The 26,237-nt window shown below is 41.9% G+C and overlaps 3 protein-coding genes across 3 annotated transcripts; 1 reads left to right on the top strand and 2 right to left on the bottom strand.

Annotated features, from left to right (window-relative positions):
* Nucleotides 1–3,580: 3,580 nt before the first annotated feature.
* On the bottom strand, nucleotides 3,581–14,187 carry LOC113009946 (leucine-rich repeat-containing protein 52-like). The gene is made up of 2 exons (XM_026148649.1): nucleotides 13,165–14,187; nucleotides 3,581–6,448 (listed from the first exon to the last, which is right to left on the bottom strand). Exons 1-2 carry the CDS (start codon nucleotides 13,811–13,813, stop codon nucleotides 6,120–6,122), a joined length of 978 nt encoding a protein of 325 aa, XP_026004434.1. The 5' UTR covers nucleotides 13,814–14,187; the 3' UTR covers nucleotides 3,581–6,119.
* Nucleotides 14,188–18,195: 4,008 nt separating this feature from the next.
* Nucleotides 18,196–19,891, top strand: mgst3a (microsomal glutathione S-transferase 3a). The gene is made up of 6 exons (XM_026148652.1): nucleotides 18,196–18,281; nucleotides 18,587–18,713; nucleotides 18,797–18,870; nucleotides 18,982–19,039; nucleotides 19,199–19,271; nucleotides 19,364–19,891. The coding sequence occupies exons 2-6, from the start codon at nucleotides 18,597–18,599 to the stop codon at nucleotides 19,492–19,494; spliced, it is 453 nt and encodes a 150-aa protein (XP_026004437.1). The 5' UTR covers nucleotides 18,196–18,281; nucleotides 18,587–18,596; the 3' UTR covers nucleotides 19,495–19,891.
* A 269-nt stretch (nucleotides 19,892–20,160) lies between these two features.
* On the bottom strand, nucleotides 20,161–26,136 carry LOC113009947 (mucin-5B). Its single transcript, XM_026148650.1, has 5 exons — nucleotides 26,055–26,136; nucleotides 24,925–25,215; nucleotides 23,156–23,431; nucleotides 22,870–23,030; nucleotides 20,161–21,238 (listed from the first exon to the last, which is right to left on the bottom strand). The coding sequence occupies exons 1-5, from the start codon at nucleotides 26,119–26,121 to the stop codon at nucleotides 21,194–21,196; spliced, it is 840 nt and encodes a 279-aa protein (XP_026004435.1). The 5' UTR covers nucleotides 26,122–26,136; the 3' UTR covers nucleotides 20,161–21,193.
* Between the last annotated feature and the right edge of the window lie 101 nt (nucleotides 26,137–26,237).

Raw genomic sequence — 26,237 nt, 5'->3', positions numbered from 1 at the left:
GCTAGCCTTCTACATACCCACAGAGCAAGAGCGGAAGAAAACACGTTTCAAGAAAAGAAGAGGAGGAGAGGAGACGTCTAAGAAGGCGAAACAAAAAAAAGAAGAAAAAAACACATCTCCAGGCAGAACTGTGACGCACAAAAGGACACACCATCTCCTCTCCAATGACCTTTTATTGCTGGGGAAGGATACAGAGTTGGCAGGCCCCTGAGCCTGTGTGGAAATACAGTGTGTAACAGCAGCAGGACCATCCTCCTCTTTGCCAAGTGAAGGCAATCAATCAATAGCCTCTTTCCAAGGAAGGGATAAGTAGAAGTTGTCAATATTGAGTCCAATAGAATATATACTGCAATAAAATATATACTATATACTGCATGTGACAGAAATCAAATCAAACAGTAATGTTATTTTGCAACAAATCCCACGACACAAATAATTTGCTTTGAGAATGTACTGAGATCACAATGGAGGAAATGAGGGAAGCAAAACTGGTGGAAAACCAGTGTTTGCAGATCCTGATCCTTCTGTGGTCAGAAAGTAACTCGGAGTATAAAACAAGAACCCTCCTTAGCCTTCGTGTGTTCACAAATGCATGCAAAAGAAATGCATTTCAGTATACGTTAAAGTATTTTCTTTACAGGCGTACAGCATGTATCGCAGATTTGTCTCAGCTAACATTAATTTGGGTCTGATTAATGATGAAATTCTCACATAACAGCTGTAACACTGACACCAGATTTCCACCCTTCCGTGGAAATATCCCCCTCATCTCCAAGTTCAGTTTAAGTCATTCCACTATTCCATGACTAAAGGATTATTTTCCAATTTGATGTGTGTGTGTGCATGACTGTGTGTAAGTGAGCATGTTTGTAAGTAGATGTGTCAGAGGGCTATTACGGTCGGTTAGAGCCAGTCTTACTTCATGTCACATCTCCCATCTGCAGGCATTTTTACATTGGCCCGTTTGCCTCCAGCTCAGTGGGTGCACACAATGGTGCAAAAATATGAGCAGGAAGCAGGGCTGCAGGAGCTTCTGCGTCCAGTAGCTGTGTGCATTTCCTTGTCTATTTACTGAACTGGCTCGCAGTCACAGCTGTAATGTGACCATATCCAGTTGGGCGCATCTCTGTCCTGGAGCACATCCTGACCACTGCCTCAGCTTGGCTTTTGAATGATGGGATATGAAAATGAAAACAAACATCCATTCGCAAGCACCACAGCTGCCTTAAGTACTGCTATTATTTCAAAGCCACAGTTCAACATCTTGGGAAATGTGCTCTTACTACTTGATAACTTGCCAATGGTCAGATCAAATGATTGTTGCCCCTCAGGTTTGTATGTTAATGTGATGCTGTAGCCAGTTGCTGCTGAACTTAGATTAACGTGGAACCAGAAGGAAACAGCGACCCTAACCCAACCTGCCAAATGAATGTTACGTTTTTGTTTAAAGGAGCACTGCAGTCCTATATAAAATAAAAAATGGCAGCTTTTAAATCCTTTTATGGTTCTGTGAATAGAAAGAATCGCTTCTCTTGCATTACCACTCTGCCCTTTGAACACCTGTTCTGGTGCTATGTAGCTGCAGTTGTAGTTGGTGTGTAACCATCATACACTAAAAAACTGCTGGTCTTCAAAGTTAACTAATCAACTCATCTAGCACTTTTTAAACCCACTTAAATTTTTACCTTTGTGTTATGCCAGCTTAGTTTCCTTCCAAGAGCTAAGCTAGTTGTCTTCCCCTATTTTTATGCTATGTTAATAACCTGCTGGCTTTTCATCAGATAGACAAGAGAAAGCTTTCTACTTTATTTTACCATCAGAAAGAAAGCAAATTATATCAATTTTGTTTGTGATGCGAAACAATACTATTGTACTCGCTGTCAGAATCAGTGTTAATAAGAGTCTTTCTACCCCAAGGGGAAATTAGAGGCAGAACCAAGGCTTCTGTCTCTGTGTGTTTAAGCATACGTGTGCCTAAGTATGGGTTGACCGTGAAGCACGGGGGTGTAACAAGTGCAAAATGTTCCATTTTACTTCATCCACTTAAATATTGAAATTCAGCTCATTCACGTGCTATGCAACAGGAAGCTGTTATTACTCAAAACCAAGCTTTGCAAACCTTCACCTTGTGTAAACGAACAGAGAGGGAGACGTGGGTTTTCCTTGTCATTTCATGTGTGTCACTGTGCTGACATGAATTGGGGCAATCAGCTATCCTATTTCCAGTCTGCACCCTCACCCTTGCCTGTGGCATCGCATGGCCTAATCAGTAAGCTGCAGCAGAAACTAACACAGGCTCACAGTCAAAATGATCGAGTTTATGTATGTATGTGTATACATGAGAGTTTAGTATGGAGACCTGAATAGACCTGCACATTAAGCAATGCATTACTGACAGAACCCATGCAAATATTCCACCCAAAGCCATAGAAGCAATCAGGAGCACAGGACTGAAGGCATCTCAGCATACTGCTGAAGTAACAGTATATATAATTATGCATGTACCAATCAAAACATCGGTACATGCATAATTATATATACTGTTATGAGTCAGCATTAATTCCAATCATCTCTCTCTCTCTCTCAAGAGAAAACAAGCAACAAAAAATTTGAATTATTTTCTGACTGTCTTATGTTTGTGGTTTATATTTGCTTTCTTCTTTTAATAGCTCTTAAGGATGCAACAAGAAAACCTTTGTACATCAAACGCTGCCATGTGTTTGCCGCGTGAAAGGCCTGTGGTGACCAAAAATAAAATACCTGTGACACCACCTCTGACACATCCATAAATACTGTGTTTATAATATGCTATTATTGTGCATTCATTTCATCACATAAAATATAAAACCCTACCTTTTTTTTTCTTTTTGGACAATTCACAAGAATATGTGACTGGAAGTTCCAGTAAATGTGTGAAGAAAGGTTTCTCACTATTAGATGTAGATCACATTACAGAAAGGCATCAGTTTGTGCAGTTGCAGTTCAAAAAACCTTCACATGTTTCGGCACACAAATCCTGCCACATTCAGTCGACCTTGACATTATCAGAATAGCAAATTAAACCCAAAGCCATGGAAACAAAGTATTGTATAGCTAAATATATTTTGGCTCTCGTTAATTTGATTTAATGTGTGTGTGTCTCAAAATGTCTTCAGTAAAGTATTTCTTTTCTGCTTTGCTTTCAATTCTGCGATATGTTATACTTGGATACATCTAAACATTTGACTTCAAACACAGGAAAAAAGTATCTGATCTAATCCTTCGCATGTCTGTCATAGCTTTTTTTTTCTTTAATCAAATGAATAATTCTGAGACAGGAACAGTACACATACAAAAGGCAGACTGATGTCTCGGTTGAAGCAAGTTGATACTAAAGTCAGGGTCAATGGAGAGCAATTCCAGATACGTATTAAAAGCATGGAAGGTTTGTGACATGGAAACCTGAAGCACAGCAAGTGTTCATGTTTGCTATTTTGGGCATAAATAATGTTTGTCTTTGCACAGTAACTCAGTCACCAAAAAAATACAAAGAATTGTTTTTTTTAAGCATTTTGAAATGATCACAAATAGGATGTTTTCGTATGTTACAGGAAATCCTATTTCATTCTTTAATGAACGTATACACACCTTGTAAGGCTTTTTGGTGCATTAACAGTGCATGCAGAAGTAGATAGGACACTGCACTCCAACCCAACAGAGTAGAAATCACTTATCACATTGTCCTGTTTGCTCGCCATCCAGCAGGGCCCACTGCCAAAACAGATCTCAGCAGCTGGCATTTGTGGGCTCTCTCCACTTCACAACAACTGTAGAACCTTAACACAAATACGGCCACAGCAGTTTGTTTCTGGGCTAATGATTAAGGGAAAGATGGATTACAGTACAAAATCATGCCCCAGCAGTGCACGGACTGACACTCTCACTGTGCAGAGTCACACATAAAGCTACATCGTACACTCTGTCACATACACGGGGATAAATGCACTCCTTAAAAGGAGTTCCTCCTCTCCTTCCTGTCATACCTGTGGGTGGAGCGACAACAAGACATTTATAATGTTACACAGAGGAGCTCGAGCTGTGTCACAATTGTATTGCTTTGGTTAGTGCCATCATGGAGGTCCTTGAGAAAACTGTCAGTGTAAACAAAACAATTCTATATAAGATGGCTGTATGGTTTAACCAAATAGTGTTTGTGCATTTTATAATACTAGGAAAATGTTTTGTATATTTGAACTGGGTCTATAGTTACTACAGAAGATTTGGCAAACATTTCTAGTTTCCTTCTATTGGATTTTTTAGCGAATGCTGTAAACCAGACATGTAAAAAATGATGGTAACACAAGATTAATTCTTTTTTCTTTGAGTGAGAGGCATATTTGTATCCATCCACTAAATATAAAGCCAGTACATGGTTAGCCTAGCTTGGTATTAAGACAATGGAACGCAAACAGCAACATTTTTTCTTTGATGGTTGGTTTTACCTCATAGATTTAGAACTAATCTAGCTGTAGGTGCGAATGTGAGCCATTGTCTGTCTCTCTGTGCCAGTCCAACCTCTCACCCTATGACAGCTGGATGCATGGATGCATGGATATTTTGACTATGGCTTAGATATAATTGTCCGACTTAGATGTCTAAACTTATCCACACACATTTGTTTAGCTCTTAAATGTCTTAAGTGGGATTATTTTGCTATAATTTCCTTATAAGTTTAAACCTCTGAATGTATTCAGCATTGCTGCTCAAAGATGGATGTAGCTTCTGTTCCTAAAAGGTGAAGCTAATGTGAAAGTGCCTTAAACCTGATTCTTTCTCGTGGCCAGCAGGGGGCGACTACACGGTTTCCAAACAGGAGTTCAGCAGTTTAATAATTTATGGCAAAAACCGCCCTTCAACTCCCGCTGTCTTTGACTTCATTAAGAGTTTGTTTTTGTTTTTTAAAAATAATAGCTATATGGTCTCAGATGCTAGTTTCAATTCTTACTGAATATAGCATGATGTTTAGTTTGTAAACCATGATCCCCTTTAGAGATGGCTTATGGTTGATAAATCATTACTGTATGAGTGTGCAGTGTCCCTCCATTTCTCACTCAGATCCACCACTTTCTTGTCACATCTGGTTTCAACATCAGCAAATGTCTGTCTTTTAATAAAAAAAAAAAGTCTGTGTTGTTCATTTTTCACAGTGGTCAAGATCTTCTGTGCCCAAAACATATTTTTTCTTATAAACGTTATCAATGAGTTTTATTTTTATGATATCAGTGCAGTGAAACAGCTATGGGCCAATAGCTGTAGACAGTAGGTGAAGGTCTTTTTTGGAGGAAAATACTTTTGTGCTCCTTCACTGAGCTACAAATCCAGTTAGAGCTCTGTTTCTGTCAAGCAAGCCGTCAACATCTTTAGTTCTGGTATCCAGCTTTCCTCAGTACATCCATAAAATAACCATAATAAAGCATCTTAGAGGAATATTCAGTGAAAAATGTACCAATAAAAAAGACAAACTGATCTGGAGAAAAAAAACTACAACTACAGTCACAAAAACACACTTTTCCTACTCAGTGTTAACAATATCATCAGCAAAGCACAAACTGTAAGCCACGTTTTCCGTCTTTATTTCAACTGGTGTTACTATAGTGCAGGTCGCAGTTCACAGGTAACCTGGGGGTAGGTTACTTTTAGCTTAAGATTCTATCTTTGCCTTGTCTTGACTTTTTTTTTTTACTTTTAAACTTTAAAATTTCGAAAAGCTGATTTTAAACTGATGTGAAGATCAGTCAGAAATATCTCTGTGAAAACATATTCAGAGTTTTTCTGAGATATGTTGTTTTTGAGTTTTTTTAATGCTAACTTTGCACATAAAGTAACAAAATATGTGGTCATATATTTGCATACATAGTCTATGTATTACCCAAGGACTGGAGACCTCCACTATGGCGACTACAGTGTGTGTAACAACACCTGGAAGCCCACTAAAAATGATAGAAACACATTCCTTGTTCCATTCATTAACAGATCTGAGCCTGATAAACGGACCCAGTTTCATGAGACTTCTCAGACAGTCGTGGAAGTTGAAAGGAGGCACTGTGGGAATCCATGGCGAGAGGGGTGGGATTTTTGTTTTAAACAGTATGTGAAGTTTTTAAATTCCCATTGTCATGGCCACTCCTGGTGCTCGCAGCACGGCCTGTCTCAATGCTTTCTTCCTCGTCGTCCATCTCGAGCTGCTCGTCTTTCTTCTTGATGTAGCGCTCATAGAGCACCATGATGACACCCATCACCCAGGCCGACACGGTGCCAGCAGCGAAGATGACAAAGCCGATGACAACAAAGAAAAGGTAGTCCCAGGAGCCGAGTGTTTGATGACATAACGTCCGTAGCTGGATGCCCACCTCCCCCAGTCGACGGCCCTGAGTATCAGCAGGTGAACCGCACACCGTCTGGCCCTCATCTGTCACACAAAAGTACACCAAGGAGGAACGGTGAGGATTAATCATGGGACAAAGTAACATATCAGCATTTTTCTATTGTTAGAACTCAATCCTTTTTTTTCTTCTTTCTTTCATAATATCAAAGAAACGCACCACAGACAGTTCACAGCTGTCCTAGAGTGGCACCGCTCGAGCGATGTTGTTACTGTTAAGTGACATTTTTAAGACACAAGGCAAGTGAAAGTTCATCAGATCTTTTTCTATAAAAATATTGTTTTCTTAATGATTATTAATTTAACTTTTTATTAATACATCATAAGGTGGTTAACTCTCTAAAGCCTGAACCATTAATTTTTTTTGTTTGTTTGTTTTAAACTGGATAATTTATTACACCTTCTAACAAATTTTAAAAAGTATAATAGTATAATATAAGTTTCAATTTGTATCGCTTTTGATACATCTGGCATTTTTTGTGCAATTTATTGCTCACAGTTCATCTTAAACAAACCACACTGATGACATAGATGTCTGGAAAACACATGTATTAAATATGAGACACTTGGTGTCAGAGGGTTAAAGCTGCTTTAAAATCAAGATTTCTCTATAGGACTAATTACAGCAGAGCTGTTCAAGCTCCTCAGCCTCAGCATCACACGGTCTCCTTCTGTTTTACTTCCAGGCGACTTATCCTCGCTGACTGTAAACAAACACCTCACAACTTTTATCGTAATAGCTTGAACCATCAACAAATAAACAAACAAAAAAAAAAACAGGTAAAAATGATCAATAAATCAGTGGTTCAACTTTCTAACAGATCGTACAAGTTCAGAAAAAAAAACTTCACCAAATAATAAAAGCAAAAACGTACAAAATAGTAGAAAATGTGACAGGACACATATAACTCCTGTTATCCCCTCCACTGTACTATATCATTCATCCCTCCGATCTCTTCCAATTATCTTTATCAGAGTCGCAGGGAGGCTGGACCTTATCCCAGCTGCCACAGGGTGAGAGGCGGGTTCCCCCCAGGACAGGTCGCCAGTCTGTCACAGAGCTCTTTCTCTCTCACACGTTCTTCATCCAGTACTTTTACTTATGTACAGCAGATGTGTGTAAAACCTTTGCATCTAATTAGCATATGATCTATGAGATCCTTTTCTGTGAGAGTTGTAACATAATGCAAAGTACGATATCATACATATGGCATTAAAGAGAGCAGCCTTTTGAATAATTCAAGCATGTTTGTACTTGTTTTCCTCAACATTTGTAAATGGCAGCATCCTGAGACGAGGATATCCAAAACTCATTCACATTCATACTTCTAAATAAATAAATAACCAAAAGGCATCAAATTGCATCATAATAATGTTGCTGTTTCTTTCAGAAAACTACAAAAGCTTTAAGAGCTTCCTGCGCTTCACAGTCTGCTGTTGATGCAGCATTATGTTAACAAAAAAGAAAAAATCATGGATGAAATATTCAAATTCCTTTTCCCTGCACAGGATTAGTGAGTGACTTGAGCCTTTGTGTCTGCTTGAAACCACAGATAATAAGGGTTCTCATCATCAGGGACTGGATATGACTTCACTACAGTACTGAGACCTTGCTGAAATCCACATATTCTAACAAAATATTGAGTTCATTCGCTTTCGGAAAACTGCATGAACTATAATTTTAAAGCCCTCTGAATGAAAATTAAACACACCACATTATAGGTGTTGAGCCCTGCAGCAGCTCACCAGAGAGGCCTTTTTTTTAAGATAACAATCCTGAAAGCTGGTTGAGTCTTTTGTTATTGTGAGCAAAAAAGTGCAACACAGCAGAGTGTGGCATCTCCACGCGGCCACTGTTTTTAATTGGCTTCTGTTTTTTCAGAGCTTTTGTGCTAGGAGAAATTCCCACTGGGAGAGATGAAAAGACTTGGAAGTTTCTGCACAGGGAACAGTTTCCTGTAGCCCCATTTTCATACCAGCATGCTTAAAATACCCTGACTCTTTTTGCTGTGAGATGCATGCCATGGAATTGTAACATTCACACAACCCTAACAAACAGAGGAAAACCGAGACATGACCATCAGAGAATAACTGTAAACTTACTGCACAACACTTACATAAACATCTCATTAATATTGAACAGAGTGATCTCGTCGCACAAACCGCTGATAAATAACAAAACATTCATAAATCTTTTTTTTTACTATGAAAAATGACAATGAAAACGTTTACTCATGTATTACCCTATAATTTTGTAGCTTTATGTCGTATGTAGTTGGTCACCCAGCTGCCAATAGTTTGCTGTATTGGACAAATTGATAAGAATTCAAATAGACTGAGAATGATGAATGTGATCTTGCCCTTGACCTTAAGCACAGTTTGGGTGAAGATCCATTAGGTGGTCATTGTGTGCAAATTCAGATCATTGTAGCAGAGATCATTGGTCTTTCAGCAAGGTAAGCTTTGACTTTATGAACATTTTACTGTATTCTGTGTTATTTCAGCTGACAATTTTAGATGACAATAAACAATAATAATAATAATAATGACCGTCAAAACATTTTATATACAGTACTGTGAAAAAGTCCCTCATTTATTTCTGTTTTAATAGAAAAGTAGGAAATAAGTACAGCTTACATTTATGGTATGTTTACACTTATACAGGAATATTAGACATAAGTAAAGTTTGTCTGAGCCAATCCATGACCATCACATTTAACTTTGCAATATTTTGGTATACAGACGAGTTCATGGTCGACGCAGTGACTGAAGGTTGCCCTGGTCATCACCCCTCCACCACCGGGCTTTACAGCTTTTGTGCTGATGTGCTGTTTTGGTCCAAATGTGGCACTGTGAATTATCGCCAGATATCGCCATTGTTGCAGAAGTCTTGTAGTTTGTTCGGATGCAGCTTTTTAACCTAAGCTGTCCTGACATGTTCTTTGTAGAGATAATAAACTTTCTCCTGGCAACCTTTCCAAACTGTTTGTCAAATTGTACTGTCATGAACTTTAACATTGAACATGCTAGTTGAGGCCTTCAGAGTCCGAGATCTAGCTCCTGTTTTTTTTACAGGTTCTGTAAACATTGCACAGTTTGAACTTCAGGTAAATATGCTGCGACTTCCACTCCTGGGAACAACTGTCTTGAATGTTTTCCACTTGTGAGTAATTTTTCCCGCTGTAGAATGACGGACTTCGAATGGTTTAGACATGGCTGCACAAACCTTCCCAGACTGCTGGCTGCAGCAGCAATCGCTTCTTTAAGAACTGATGATCAGTGCATTGCAATTAAGTGCATTTCATTATCGGCACCTAGCTGCATTCTGCATTTTAGCTTAATTTTTGTTAAACAAATAATGACATTGTGTAATATGTCACATCCTAATCTGAGGTTATGTTTCCCAAATTTTAATACCTGCTAAGGACCAAATCATTTTTATTATGTCTTGACATGAAAAAAAACCCTAGAATTTAAATCATCTACACTTCCTTTTCCAAGTATTGGCTTTTTATGAAACTACTTTAAGAGACACATACGATTTTGAAATATTGGGCTTTCTTTCAGTTCTTTATGTGTTTGTGATTAATGAAGATCGGCCACGTCCATATTCACTGATGACCTCACATGAATCAACAAGGCCATTAAATGCAGGTGTTTAGCCGTTATTGTTGCACCCTTAATTGCTCCAAGTCAACTCCAAGTCAACAGCATTTTTACTTGCTTATTGTTATAGTTCAGCTGAATTTGTTTACTTCTTTCTGCATTTAACCTGCACATTCAGTCTTTTAGACTAATTCACCTATTTGTTAATCGCTTTTCTTTCATTTTTATATCAACTGTTTAGTTAATATTTTACCTAATTGTTTTCAAATGTTCACACTCAATTACTTTTAGCTGTTTAAACCTATTCCGCTTGCTCACTGGCAACACATATAAAAACAGGCTCAGGTTGGTGGGAGGTGTGATTTGACAGAGGGTGACAGGGATCATACCGTCGCTTTCAATCAAACTACTCGACAATTCCATCTCACTGAAATGTATGCTTCCCCTAATATATTATTCACTGTGCGCTGAAATCTCTGCTTTTATGCTCAGAGAAGCTCTTATGTGTCTCAAAGATTAAAAAATGAGCATGCAGCTGAAGAACACGAGGAGGCTCTGCTCCTCTAAGCTTAATAGCAGGGAAAATTCAAAGTCTGCTCTGATCCTCTCAGAAGCTTCTGCTGCTGCTCACTGTTCACACAATATGCTGCTCAAATTCCGACAGCCCTCCATGCAGACACAAATACGTACAGTGTGCATTCCCACTTAATGCACTGTACATGCATGTGTCTGCATGAGATTTAAGTTTCCAATCTGAATCTGCAAATGGTTGTGGATGCACATGTCCGCGTGTGTGTGTTTGCATATGCAGGTGTGTGTGTGAGGGGAGGCCTGACAGCTAGGAAGGAAACCCTTATGGCTTCACCCCCTATACCCCTACAGGGACTGACATCAAAGGACAGGGCTTTCCCTCTCTCCTTCCCCCATCCACACTGCTCTATTTCTAGACGCTTTCCTTATATAACAGCTGAGAGAGTGCTAATCTAGCCAGGAAGGCGAGACAGAGGAGAATCTGTTGGTTCCTTCCTGAGGCTTTATTTCTTTCGCTCCCTCTCTCCCTGTCTCTCGCTTGGTCTCGATGCATTTCCTAAACCGAGGAGACAAGGCGAGCCATGTTGCATGAGCCAGGTGAGACCCAGGCAAGCGATAACAAGGCTTGGGAGCCGGAGCTTGCAGCTGAAAAACAACCGTCTCTAAAATGTTTTTCTACGCCCCCCCCCCCCCCCCCCCCAGAAACCCCCTTCCCACCCCCCCGCTACACAAGTATGCTTTGTCTGTGTTTAAACGTCTCAGTGCACAAATCAGTCAGTGTGTAAAATCTGCGCCTGTGAGGGTGTGTATGTGTGTGAGTTTCTATAGTGTTTACCAAAGGCTGCGTGTAGATGTAGAGAATGTTTGTATCCATGTGTCCGCCTTCTCCCTCGCTGGCAGCTGTCACTGGAAGAGACTCAACTCCAAATTAAGCTAGACAAAAGGCAACGAGAGGCAGGAAAATGGGACAGCTCTTGCAGGACTCCTTTTGGACTCAGTCTGAGCTTCACAGGGAGCATGATGAACTATAGTGTGTGTGTATGTGTGCGTGTGTGTGAGAGGGAAAAGAGCAGGGGATGCCTTTTTAGTGAGCGTGGCAGTTGTATTATAGCTGTGGTGTTAGAATTATGGCTGGCTTCTTGCTCAGTAAATCACACTATAAATAGCAGCTGCCCTTTTGCATAGTGACACATCCACACCATTATCCACGAGCATAATAACTCAAAGTAAGAACGATGATGGAATACCGGACACATTTATCAGCTTGACAGCAACAAAACAAAGGGGATCAATATTTTATGGTGGAGCCATGATCCATTTATCACGCCTGCAACGCAGGAGCCTGATAGCAGATTGATTAGTCATTCTCAGATTTAAAAAACAAAACAAAAAAGAAACGCCTTGTTTCCTTCATCACTGCAGAGAGCAGAACAGAATTTATGAGTAAAGTCACCAGAAGACAAATCAAGTGGGTCCCTGCCTACGATCTTCTTTCACCCTCTTTGTCATTTGATAGTCTGATTGCTGCCACGCTCCACTGCTGTCACCTGCGTCTCATCCCACTGAAAGATGAGAGAGGAGTGAAGTTACATCAAACTAACAGCACATTGCAGAGTTGTGGTGTACATGGATACCACATGGCATGTGTGTGTGTGTGTGTGTGTGTGTGTGTGTGTGTGTGTGTGTGTGTGTGTGTGTGTGTGTGTGTGTGTGTGTGTGTGTGTGTGTGTGTGTGTGTGTGTGTATTGAGATGCAGACATGACAGGGAGTGACATGGTGTGAGGGAAATCCAGTAGTTAAGCCTCTGCATGTATTCAGAAAGACACAGAGTCATTCTTTCCTTGAGGGAGTCAAAAGGAAGAGCTTTGCTGCCATTTTGCCATCATGTTTGAACATCTTTTCTGTCTTATACGAAGAATTTTAATTATGTAAGGTGTGAAAAAACAAAAAATATCACAGTTAAAGGACTGTCACTTTGTAGAAGGACACCAATCTCGATTACCAACCAACAAGGCAAAAGTTTCAGGGCCCCTGAAGCTCTAATGTATATGTGCATATGACTAAGACCCAGATAAATTAAACGAAATCAAATGACCTTCAAACTATATTCCACAGAAGATGGGACAAAAGGGGTTCAATAGCTGATTTTGAATCAGTGCCTTGTGGTTAAACTGTGCAGACGTGGGGATTTCAATTCAGTGATTTCAAATAATAGCAAAAAAATTCTGCACATTAAACAGAAGTAATTCCAGCTTATAAACAATGACTTAGCCTCTAGATTCACCATAATTTTTTAGCTATTAAAGTAGCCCTTTGTCTGTTTACTTCTAAAGTGCTTCTTCATATAAGTTGTTGCTTATCGACATACAACACAGCTGGATTTATGAAAGGTGCTGCGCGGGCACTTTGTTGATCTTATTAGTGGATGCTGTTCTGTTACTGAAAGAACCTCCATCGGGAGGCCAGTTTATGTAACTGAGAATTATCTAACAATTAAATGGAGTAACAATGTTTGTGTATGACTGGCTCTCTGGGGCCTCTCACCAAAGCAAATGTAAGTGATGTTCTTTGTTGATAGAAAAAATAGAGTAGATAACTGACAAGACCTTGGAACTTGAAGCCCTCCAGATGGACCCACAAGGACAGGTCCTCGTTGTCGCATTCGCAGCTCCACGGGTTCCCGCTGAGCCCCACTGAGCGCAGGGCGGGCAGCGCGATCAGGGAGGTGATGTTGAAGACCGTCAGGTTGTTTCGGCTCACATCGAGTACCTGAAGGGCCGCGTTCTCCCCAAAAGCGTCCGGGTGAATTTCGGAGAGCCCCGGATTGTCCGTCATCCTCAGCATCACCAAGCTCGCCAAGGGGCCGAACGTCCTGTCCTCGATCCGGGTCAGAGTGTTGAAGGAGAGGTCCAAGTAGGCCAGCTTGCGTAGATTCCCAAAAGTGGACTCTGAGATCTCCGTCAGAGAGTTGTTGCTGCAGTCCAGGTACACCAGGTCAGAGAGGTAGTTGAGCGCGAGAGGCGGTAGCTCCGCGATACGGTTGTTTGAGATGATGAGCTGCCGCGTGGCCAGCGGAAGGTTGACCGGGAAGGTGGTCAGATGCTGCCCAGCGCACTGGACCACAAGTTGGTCGTCACACACGCACCTGTCCGGGCAGCCAGTGGAGATTACCGGGGATGAGGGGACCGCTTTCGCGAGGAGGAGCAGAACTAGAAGCCGCAGGGGTTGCGCGCTTGGCTGCGGGGCAAGACGCATGACACCGCCGAGGGCTTCATCAACCCTGTTTGGACAGAGTCGGTCGCAGTGACATTCTTCATTGATACATCATCACCGTGCGAGCCGCTTGTCCCAAGAAACGATCTCCGCCGAGGTCAAGCCCAAACGTGCCCGTGGCAACCTCTCGCGCGTAATGTCTCAGTTCATCCTGTCTGTTGGTTCTGGATCCGACGCGCATCCGCTGTGCTGGACTTGACGGTCGGCTGCCTTGGTGCTGTTTCGAATTTCATGAATTTATTGAGTGTATTCTGCTGACAGCTGTTCGCACGTCGTAAAAAAGCCGACGTCCTTTGATGCTTCGCTGCTGCTTGCAGTCAGTTGTTCCGTTACATGTTTGCCATCCTCTCGCTTTCCGAAACTGAATCCAAATAAAGGGGGCGCACTGAAAGGGAGGGGGGGGGGGGCTGCGGAGTGATCTCACGCTCGGGAGTGAGATGGAGCGTGGGGAGTGGAAGGGTCTGGGCAGTGGAGGTAATGTAAGGCTGACATTAAATATTAAAGCCCGCGCACAGTTGACACCTAGTGTAAGGTGACCTGTGATGCTTTAGCTGCCAGCACGGGCGCTGTGATTACATCTTCAAACACTACTGGAGGGTCTGTGGGTAAAAGCTGCGTGGATGTAAGAATGTGTATGTAAAGATCTGTTTGTGGGGATGATAGCGTGCACACTTTTCATCAGCCTGTCTCAGGAGTAGGATCAGGTGTACCTGGATGTGCATCTCGTGGGTTTTCTCTGTATGTGACTGACTGTCACAGAGGCAGCCAGCCCACCCACTTGAAACTTTCCCTGATGTATACAGCCAGCAGATGATGGGCTGAGATGAGATGGTACTAGGTGGTCTCAGGCTGCAGTTGTTTTTCCTCCTCTTTCCAGTCTCAGTGTGAGCCCTGTCTCTATTCTTGGTTCTCTGTGTAGGTGTTGAAGTGCTGAATCAGACTCGGCGTGATGGAGGAGGAGGAGGAGGACAGATGTGCCGCTGACAGTCCGTGAAAGGCGCTACCCCGAGTCGACAGCCAGCAACCTGCTGAACGCTGACCGCTCGCGCACGTCAACAAAACCAGGCGGAAGCCTTTTACCCTGCGATGGTGTGTCAGAACAGTGGGCCTGTGTATAACCTAATGCTTTTTTCACGCTTTCGATCCATGTGGACTGAACTTAATCCACCCAGCTGTTTTGCGTCAAGGATATTTAGTGACTTTATGGGGACATCTAGTGACGAAAACTTGGTAATGTTACACAGAAACAGCAACCATGTAATGGTCTTTGTGTAACTATTTTTATATAGTTTTAAGCTATTGCACAAGGATTTTTTTAAATAGATGTCTAAATTTATCTGCTCTCTTTTTATGATCATACAGGAAGCAAAACTGTATAAACCAAACATAAGCCATAACTCAGCAAGTTCAGTCCAGCATTGTGCAAAGCCAAAGCTGATTTTTTGACAAAATCCCCAAATTTCCAAATATAGATGTTGGGGAATGTGCATAAAATGACAAATGAGAAATATGAGGGAATGCTGCAGGCATAAAAACATAAAATCTGGAGGCTTAAATATCTAGATGTGATATTTACAGAAAGGGTAGAAGAAGATACTTTTAAAACATTAAGAACATTGAGAATTTTTTAAAAAAATTTTTTAAAATCTAATCATCTCATATATACTTTGAGGAACCATTATTTTGAAAGCGCATAGCAGGACCAGTTCTTGTTTGATTGGCAAGGAGACTTCAAAATACAGGCTTTGCATTATTCCTGACAACGTCTAACCTCTGCTATTTGTTTTCTTGGAATCTCCAGCAGGTACAGTCATGCACAGGCGCATCTGTCTTACTCTCTGTTTTCCCTAAAATATTCATCATTATATTTAACCGTCTAGAATGGCATGGCAGAAAAATGCAAAACACTGGAAGAAAGAGCTGCAGCCGAAAGGTGTTTTTGTAATCCTTTAAATCTAGTGTTGTAAGAAGAATCCCCCTATTTATCCTATTTAATCTGCAGACATACAAATTTCTTCCGTTATAACAGCTGGTGTGAAGGTTATGCTGCTTTGAGTGTTCCTGTATTACAAGTCACACAAAGTAATAAAAAAAAAAGAAATATATTCACGAAAGCATCCAATCACTGTTAAACTGGCAACACATCCTCACATCAGTATCTACAAGGATTTTACAAATTCAGGTCCTTCCCAAATACCAGGCTCTGAGCTGGGACCTTTTCTTTTCACAGTTTGCGTGCCCCTCGTGGTCAGACTATCTGCCACCATGGGCTGAGCTTCCACTGCCATCCTGATGATACACAGCTGTATCTCAGCACCAAACCCTCTAGTCAGCTCACTTCTCTGTCTCTCATTAAGTCCCTGGATGCCATCTAAATCTGGATGTAATCCAGCTTTATCATATTGAAAAACAATACAACTGAACTCTTGTGTCAAGTCACGACTCCTGAAAGGGGCTGACCTTCACCTTAACATGGGTAAAGGTCATTAATTTTCTGGGGTTCTCAATCTGGGTGCCATCCTGGAGCCCAGGCTCTAATTCTCATCATATATCAGATCCATCTCTAGAAGTTCTTTCTACGACCTAAAGAACACCTCTAGAGTCTTACCTCATCTCTCAGAGTCCTCAGCTGAAACCCTCATCCATGCCTTCATCACCTCCTGCCTGGATTATTGCAGTGATATCCCGTTAGCTCTGCACAAGCTCAGAACTCACAGTTCTTACCTGCAACAAGTCCTGGCCTTACATCACCCCCACCTAACCTACAAACCACCACATGCTCTTTCTCTCCTGTACTTGTTCAGTCTTATCCTCCCTTCCCTACACCCCACACTGCATTCCCCAGTTAAAGGCTTACTTGCCATCCCCCTCACCAGGCCGGGGGCTTTTAAAGGACAGAGCCTTCGGTGCTGCAGCCCCCCACTCTCTGGAATGTGCTCTCCTCTAAAACACTCTGTCTTTGAAAATTTTCAAAAAGCAGTTGAAATGTTACTTATTCACAGAGGCCTTTGACCTTTGACTTTTTTGTGTAAAGGTGCTATATAAACTATTAAATGTCACTGAACCAATGACACCTCTAACAGTGGTGCGCATACCTCAACTTGACCTGATATTTGATACAAGAAACCCTGGCATGTCAGATCCCTGTTCCCCTCATCACAGGGCACGATAATGTGGCTGCACTCCAGCCAAGAAAATCTGCGCTCTGCACCAGTTGTTGTGAGCTGGCTCACTGACATGGCTAATATAAGTCACTTCAAAAGAATGGGGCCATCGTTAATGACACTGGGTTCCCACTTTTGTCTGGCACGCCAAGTCAGAAAGGGATTAACTCTGCAGTAAACGTTGCCACATAAATCGTGTCCGGGTAGCGTAAACTCTGATTTTCAAGAGGAGCAGACTACCCTCATGCTATCAAATTATGTTTTGTTTTTTTTTTATTTCAAATGGGCTTTTTTCTTTTCTAAGATTATGTCCTTTAAGAAATCCGTGCTTCTGGGCAGTTAGGCTCGACTTTATGCTGTACCCCAAATATTTTTGGCTTGCGGACAATAACAATAAAAAGAAAAGTGAAAAAAGAAAAACAATGGCTAACAAAATAATAATAATAATAATAAAAAAAATAAAAATTCCAGCTTGTGTACACAATCAGTAAATTAATAACCATCATCCAATCATCAAAGGTCAGTTGGAGTACATTCACTTTCAATACTTCAGGGATCCTTTTACTTAAGTAGAAAGATTCTGTTGTTACTTATTTAAAAAGCCCCAAACTATTGTTTTTGACGCTTTGCAAATCACAGCAATCCATTTTAACTTCTGGTTACACATCCTCATTTCCGGCACCTCCTCCCCCTGTGTTGTCCTTTGTTCCTCCTTGCACCGCCCACTTAAAAAATCATGAACTCCCCTACTTCAAAAAATAAAAAACAAATACAAAAACGTACAACTTTAGTAACACCGGAGGTGAAGTTAACTGCAAGTTACTGGTAGCACAGTCCATTCACGCTGGTCAGTCCTGTTGGGGAGCAGGTTTGCATGTAAGATAGGCGGAACTAATCAGGAAATGTGGAGCAGTGCTATGATAAGATAACTTGGATCGCTGACATTTAGCACATATACGCGCACGTATATAATGAGTCGGTGTTAGTATTTGCCTACAGGGTTGTGGTCAATGTGAAGCCTGTGTGGCGTGAGGAGTCTTTACTTCCGCAATGATGTGCTTATTTAAAAAAAAAAGGCTTCGGTCTATCCTTACGAGTCTTACAGCTAACCTTTAACACGCATTAGCTATAAAACTGAAACGTAGATATCCCAGTAGTGGGCTGTTAGCCACGCCCCCCCGTGAATGTTACGTAAGCCGCACGCATGCAGATATATTCAGACGGAAACTTCACGGTGGTCGGTGTTTTCCAGGGTTGTATCTGTGAACTTTGGTTGCGTCGTCAAGGTGAGTGTGTTCATGTTTATTGTAATTCGTGCGCTTTCAAAGCAGCCCTGACGAGTCATGGTGCTGCTGGTGTTTCTCGTTTGACCTTTCGTTTGTGAGACGTCCTTTATCTGCGCCGGTAGCTGCACGGCTAATTTTCTCCTCAGGTGTTCGAGGTAATTGTGTTGTTAGAGGGTCCGAAAATGGACACTTTGTTTTATGTGTTAGCCGGGGGAGGAAACGCTTGCGTTGCCTTTCTTACCAAAATAAAAGTGTAATGAGTACTTTCGATATGAGCCACAATATATTTCTAATTCATTTTCCAGGTCTGTCAGGATGGTTGTGCTTTCCAAAGACTATGGATATGTGGTGCTGACTGGCATGGCTAGTATGGTCATGGTTACACATCTGGCCATTAAAGTTGGCAAAGCCAGGAAGAAGTACAATGTGCACGTGAGTATTCAAATATGGAGCACAGTGGAGGCTACCTGTTGAAAGGTGCTGTCCTGTACGAATGAACTTGTCACGCCTTGCAGTATCCTCAGATGTACAGCAACGACCCAGAAACTGGGAACATTTTCAACTGCATCCAGCGGGCACACCAAAACACGTAAGTATAGTAAGGTAATGTAATCCATGTCAGCAGCATTATGTCATGTTCTTTCATCGACAACAAAGAAGCAGGTTGATGTTAACGTCGCTCTTGTGACCTCCTCACCAGCCTGGAATCCTACCCTGCCTTCCTCTTCTGCCTGGCTGTTGGCGGTTTTCATTCACCTGTAAGTTTATTTTCGTTGTATCTGCACCATAATCATACAAATTATTTTTGTCAACTTTGTCACAACGTTTTGGCTAAAAATGTTCACAACTTGTTGCATGCAATGGGTAGCCGTTCTGTCAAGTCCTGTTGCATCTGATTGTTTGTGTGGCTGTTGCAGCGTCTGGTCAGTGGACTTGGAGTCGTGTGGATTATCAGCAGAGAGGTTTATGCACACGGTTACTCTACAGGAGGTAAGAAACCGTTCAGCAGTTCACATCGATTTCTATTCTTCTTATATCATAAAACATGGTCAGAATGTATGTCTGTCTCTCATCTTAATTAGATCCTAAAAAAAGAATGAGGGGAGCTTTTGGAAATCTGGCTTTACTTGGGATGATGCTGGCCACACTGAACTTCGGAGGCTCTCTGCTGGGCTGGAGGGGGAGCTCACGTATGAGCCGTTTTGGTGTTTGATCCAATATGTAATGAAAATTTACGCCTGGGCCAATTCAGTCATCATCGCTATGGTGTAACTCATACACTTGCACTGTGCTCATCTTTAAGTGGTTAAGTCAGGTGTGTTAGCTGATCTGACTAGTTCTTCAAGAACTGTATGGCCTGATTTAGAATAATGCAGACTAGCACTCTTGTAACATACATGAGTTATCAGTTTCTTATAATGTTAACAGCAATCTATGAATTGGGTCTAAACTCTTAATATCATCTACAGTCGTGCATTTATTAATGAATAAAAAGTAATGATGAAGAAATTCCTTGTTTATTGTGCTGAAAAGGAACTTTGTACACTGAGTGACTAAAGATGGTTATTCAACTGTCCTGCTTTTGTAATTAAAATCCTCCATAACTTCTATTCTCCTGTTTGTCATAAAACTGACACCTTCTCATATCAGCTGTTTAATTTCTTTGCCTGAATGTGGTTAACAATGGCCTGTGTGTGGAGGGAGTGGCTCTTTCTGGAGTAATGTTCAAAGTGCACCTACCTTGTCTGGACAGGCAGGAACCAACGCTGCTGAAGTCTTAAGCGAATCATAGTTGACAATAGAAACTGTCGTTCACACAGTGACTCTGCATAATGCCTGAGAGCTTACCCACCTATTATTGCGTTTGCCACACCCCACATAGATTCGATATATTTATTTTCATTAAACAGGAAAGTCATTCTTGCATTTCATCATACATCACTGCAGGCAGTAAAGTAACCAAGTTAAAACATAAGAGCTTCGTTCCACTGTATTTGCAGTGCATTCCAACCAGTCCAGATGGAGGACCCTTAAAATGATTCCAATGCTGCTCTCAAACCTCCACTGTGTGCGAACAACAATTTTACTAAGTGAGTTTTACAATTTACAGATATCTAAGTATTTGGCTTAGCAGGGTATCTCCTCAGTAAACACTGGCAGACAAAACATTTAAAGAAAAGCAATCACTATATTCAAGATTTCCATGACTTTGTGAACATAACTGCATGTTTAACAGCTGCAACAGTAAGTAATCTGCATTTGTAATTCAGGCTAAATTACAATTTGGAAAAATAAAGTGGTTTCCACTGTTGGAGACCTGGCGTGTCTGTGTCCACATCTCCAAAGATGTGGCTTTTCAATTGTAAAATCTGTTTAATTTTTTGTCAACTTTCTGCAAGACCTTAGCTTCACATGATGCAGATTGGGCAATTGGATTTGAAAATGCACTTCACTAACATTTGGTCACCCAAGGGATTGTGACTGTTTTGAGCAGCTTTCCCATGAGCCTTCATTCTGCCTTACTGGCTATTCTTACAATTACGGAGGACTTCATGCGACCTTGATCCACATTACCTCAGATCACCCCTAGAGGGCAGTGTAACCGTTTGTGTCATATTAAAGTGCTGTGCAGGAGTCAGTCAGGGGCGCAGAGTCATCTTAATTTCCATCGGGGTGGGGAGTTCTCAGCACACTGAATGTCTCCAAAACTTTAAAAGGAATGTGGAAGAAACTTCCCGCTTAAAACATTAACAGTCCTTGGTTAAATGTGTTTTAACTTTTTCTTAATCGCTAACAGTAGGTTCTCAGTGCCAAAGAGAGGTTTTGCTCACATCCAAACTGGTCTTCCTTTGGTGTTAGATTTGCTTCGGTCCTCTGAGTGATGGAAGTGACTGACAGAACAGGATCTTCTGTCAGTAGGTGTACCTGGACAGTGGCGTGTCCTCCATCAAATCATCCTAAATAAGGTGATTTTAAAAAACATTATCAGTCCTCCACAGAGCATAATTCAAAATATGCGCTCACTTGCCACTTCATTAGGTATACCTCCTGTTGGAGAAATATCTAATGACCTAATCACAGTGCAGAGACTCGGTGCATTTAGGGCAGGGGTGTCGAACTCCAGGCCTCAAGGGCCGGTGTCCTGCAGGTTTTAGATCTCACCCTGGGTCAACACACCTGAATCAAATGATTAGTTCATTACCAGGCCTCTGGAGAACTTCAGGACATGTTGGGGAGGTCATTTAGCCATTTTAATCAGCTGTGTTTGATCAAGGACACATCTAAAACCTGCAGCACACCGGCCCTTGAGGCCTGGAGTTCGACACCTGTGATTTAAGAAACTGTGACTGTGGCATGGTTGTTGGCACCAGATGGGGTGGGCTGACCTTCAGAAACGGCTTATTTACTGAAATTTTCCCACACACGCATCTCTATAGTTCACAGAGAATGGTCCAAAAAGGAAAAAGAAATCCAGTTAGTGGCAGTTCATTGTGTGATATCTTGTTGATGTCAGAGGAGACTGCCCAGGCTGCTTGAGTCATACAGAAGGGCAACATTAACTGTAATAACTCTAATAAAAACTATAATAAACCACTTGTTACAACCCAGGTGTGCAGAAGAGTACCCTGTGGGTTAAGACATGGAAACTGAGGCTACAATTCATACAGGTTTACCAAAGTTGGACAATAGAAAATGTGGAGACATGTTGCCTGGCCTGATAAATCTATATCTGCTGCAACATTTTGGATGGTAGGGTCAGAAATGGTCGAAAACAACACGAGGGATCCATTGTGCGTTATATCAATGTTTCAGGCTGCTGCTGGTGGCGTTATAGGTGTTGGGGGTGTTTTCTTGGCACAATGTCACAGACTATCTGAATACTGTTGTTGACCATATCTGTCCCTTTATGATCAGAGCATATTCATCTTCTGATGGCTGCTTCACACAACACATCATGTCACAAAGCTCAAATCCTTTCAAACTGGTATCTTGGCAATGAGTTGTCTGTACTCGGATGACCTTTACAGTCATCAGATGTCAGTCCAATCAAGCACCTTTGGGATGTGGTGAAACTGGAGATTCACATCATGGATGCACAGCTGATAAAGCAGCAGGTTTATCAGTTGTCATGACAATATGGACCAAGATCTCTGAGGCATGTTTCCAGGAATGTTTTGTTGACTCTAGACAACAAAGAATAAAAGCAGTTCTGAAGGCCACAGGGGTCCAGCCAACCACTAGCAAGGTGTAAATAATGAAGTGGCTAGTGAGGATCTAATAAAATATATGAAAATAATTTTCAGTTTCTCTTACCTAAGCTCTCGAATATTTTTAATCAGCTAAACCACATCTCAAGAGTAACCCCTGATCAAGAAATAAGCTAGCGGCCAAGTCACGTTCCAATATGTCATCTCTGCTTGCAGTTAATATTCTAATACCCAAGTTCATCTTGACAGTGAAGGGTGCTTAATAAAAGATGCAGTTATTTGGTATTTGACTTTCATAAAGTTTGGGGACTTCTAAGATGGAGATTGTTAAAAAAAAAGTGGTGAAAATGGTAATGCAAAGGTACTAGACTGTATCTTACCATGGGCAGGTCCTGCAGACGATGGAACTCCGGGTGGTTAGTGCGCTGGCGGAACTTGAGGAAGAGGACGACAAAGACGATAGCTGTGGTGACAATAAACACTGACAGCAGACCAGCCAGCAGAGGGTCTAGAGGGGAGCTGGAACGGTGACCGGACCTCTCTACACGATAAAGAATTTGATATGATATGAAGAAAATAAAATAGGTCATGGTAAAGGCAAAACAACTCAATGGGAGAAGCTTAAGGCAACACCTCATCACACTTAGCACCTGCCAGTCACCTTACCTTCACCGCCAAATTTATTTACAGACTGGACCTCCTTGTACACCGACCCAGCAGGGGCTCCACCTGGAGATGCGGTAGCTGTGTTCAGAGATTCAGAGTGTGGCCATGTGGTGAAGGTGGGTGCTGTGGAGCTTGTGTGGTGCACTGCTGGGGCTGGCTGAGATGAAAAGGTAGAGAGGGAATGGTTGGTCAGAGGGGTTTTGCCTTCTGTAGCTGCAGGGTGCAGAGGGGTGGTGCTCTGAACAGTCGGCGCGGATGAAAGGCTCTCTGCGGCAGCTGAAAGGGGGGATGTGAGCGCAGTGCTGTATCAATTCAAAACAGTACAGATTCTTCAAACGAAATGAAATGCATTCACAACAGCCAGAGGTAACGCTGCACTGCCCTGCTGACGTTAAAGCTGCCGCGATTGTGTTTGTGCAGCATGTGTGGCTCACGCCGTGACAAAAATCTGTGCAAATTACAGAAAACCTTTGTCAGTATATCAGAACGCTGTGAATCCCAATGGCCTGCGCTTTCAAGCATCACTGCTCACACAGAGGTACTCTTGAATCAGATAAATCCACAGTCTTTTCTCCAAGAGCTTTGGACTCTGAGGTCTCAGCTTAAAGCCACAGAACTACATTAAATAAGTAGCTACTGTTTGCTTAAGAATTTAAATATATCCCAGCGATTCCAAACAGTTGCTGCAGATTTGTCACGTGCACACCATTATGTGAATCTCCTGTTCTACCACATCCCAAAGATGCTCTACTAGACTGAGATCAGGTGTCTGTGGAGGCCTTTTTTCACAACATAAAGAGATGGACATAGTCAGCAACAATACTCAGGTAGGCTGTGGTGTACATGGCTCATCTGGTGCTAAAGGCCCAAAGTCTGCCAAGAAATTCGATGCTTGTTTTCACCTTAAGCAGGTCAACTTGACTGTGTCTGCATGCCTAAATCCACTGAGCTGCTGCCATGTGATTGACTGATTAGCTTTAATGAGCAGTTGAACAGGTGTAACGAAATAAAGTGGCTGATGATTGTTTATGCGTAGAACAATAACTTTCTCTCGGTGTGGGTGTATTTCATTTCACCTCATGCGCATGTGCCTGCACTGACAGTTTGGTGGGGGCTGAGAATGTGGTGCACATGGTGTGATTGACAGCCGGACTACATTCCTGCAGCAGAACGGACAGACTGTCAAAGTACTGTGCGGTGTCAACAAAATACACAAACCACAAAAATGTTTGTTTTCTAATTGGATTATAGTGAGAATATTTTCGAGTGAGAATATTTTCAGCTTTCAAAGCGAGAAGCCACACACAGCCTGCACGTTATTCTGCAGGGACGGGGCAACAACAAAGGGTCAAAAAGGGACAAGTGAGAGGGATCTGTCATATTGTTATTTCTGTGCTTCTCAAAGCGGTAACACAGCATCAGCTGAGTGGGTTATATTTATATAATCTATAAAAGGAATCTTTTAAACAAGGTTGCGACACACATTCTTATTCTCAGTCCAGTCAAGCGGGGGTCAGGTCAGGCGAGGAGTGTGTTGCACGAACATTGCTGGCAAAAGGGACTGTGCCCAAGAAGAGCCTGTATTTGCAAACAGGCAGTGTTTAAGTGTGTGGGAAGTTTTATTTTAAGATTCCAGTCTGGTCAATCTAAACAGACCGGACTTGAAAATTATAGATGGACAATTATAGAATTATGATATAATCACATAATCGCACGTTCCTAATTATAAAGATGCAGCTTTTTAAGACAAGTCATATGAGGCTGATTACCTGAAGGAGTTAGAGTACCGAGGTCTGCGTGCTGAGATGTAAGTGCTGCGGGGATTGCTGTGAACAAGTGGGTTTTAAGTGCTGCATCTGTCAGAGTCTCTGCACGGACTGTTCCTTCTGTCTCGCTGAGGGTTGTGGTTTCACCCGCGGATTCATCCCTGCCTGCAGGAATACGTGCATGCTCTGGGGACTCATTCCCAGGATACTCTGTCAGGTTAGAAGATGCTGAGCTTCCAGGATGATTCAGGAAGACGGCCGGTGTGAAGACATTGGGCAGAGCACTGCTTTGACCTGTAATTTGATAAAGAGAACTCCTGTTAAAGAGACTTTGACTTTAGGACCGTTTTCCAGACTAGTGATGACTTTGTCACGTTTAGATTAACATAAAGGTATTTTAATTACTTATCAAGTGAGTGTTAAAATAGCAAAATAGTGTAAAAATATAACTTTCAATTTGAAGTTCATTATCAGTCCTGTCTCTTTCCCCTCACCTCCAAACAGTGAGGCTGGATCTGCTGGAGGTCTCTTCCTGTTTAAAGGGAGTTTTTCCTTCCCACTGTCACCAAATGCTTGCTCACTGGGGTCAGCTGACTGTTGGGATTTTTCTCTCTATAATTTTAGGGTCTTTACCTTACAATCTAAGGTGACCTGAGGTGACAGTTGACTGAATTGATTTGTTTGGGTTCCTAAAAAGGAAAGGGTGAAAACTTTTTGCTTTATATTTGCTTTTGCGTGTGTTCTCGAGGTAAACGATTCTAATTTGACATTTCATCGACTAACACATTGACGTCCCCTTCAATTTCAAGTTTTAATCTACTTTAGGTGCTATTTTGCATCATGACAGATTCATTATGGCGAATTACGAGTAAGCCAAGAGAGATGAGAGGAAACTCTAAAAATAAAAAAACAAAACAAAAGGAAAGGAAAGGAAAGTTAACAAACATCGTTTAACGAAGATGAAATGCAACCAAGAACCTGCAGCAACATGATCTCCGTCATCGCCTCAATCACACCAATAAATAGTCGCGTGCGGACTCGATTACGAGCCCGACTCACATCAGCGGGATGTCAGAAGTGTTCGCATCAAACACAAAGACACATAGAGAAAGAGAGAGAGAATGGCAGCTTACCTCTTGTCCGCGTTGTGCCGGACAGCACAATCAACACGCAAAACACCAAATGAATTTCAGTTTTCATCTCAGCGGCGGCAGGCTTCCCCCTTTAGATTACACAGCAGCTCTCCTCTGTGGCTCTCTGGGGTTGTTTCCGTTACGCGATTTGACAGGGCACATCATGGGCTCTAAAAATATCCT

Source organism: Astatotilapia calliptera, chromosome 18 (assembly GCF_900246225.1).
Source record: "Astatotilapia calliptera chromosome 18, fAstCal1.2, whole genome shotgun sequence".
Taxonomy (NCBI): Eukaryota; Metazoa; Chordata; class Actinopteri; order Cichliformes; family Cichlidae; genus Astatotilapia; species Astatotilapia calliptera.
The sequence above is the reverse complement of the archived record's forward strand: the minus strand, read 5'-3'. Positions and strand labels throughout refer to the sequence as shown.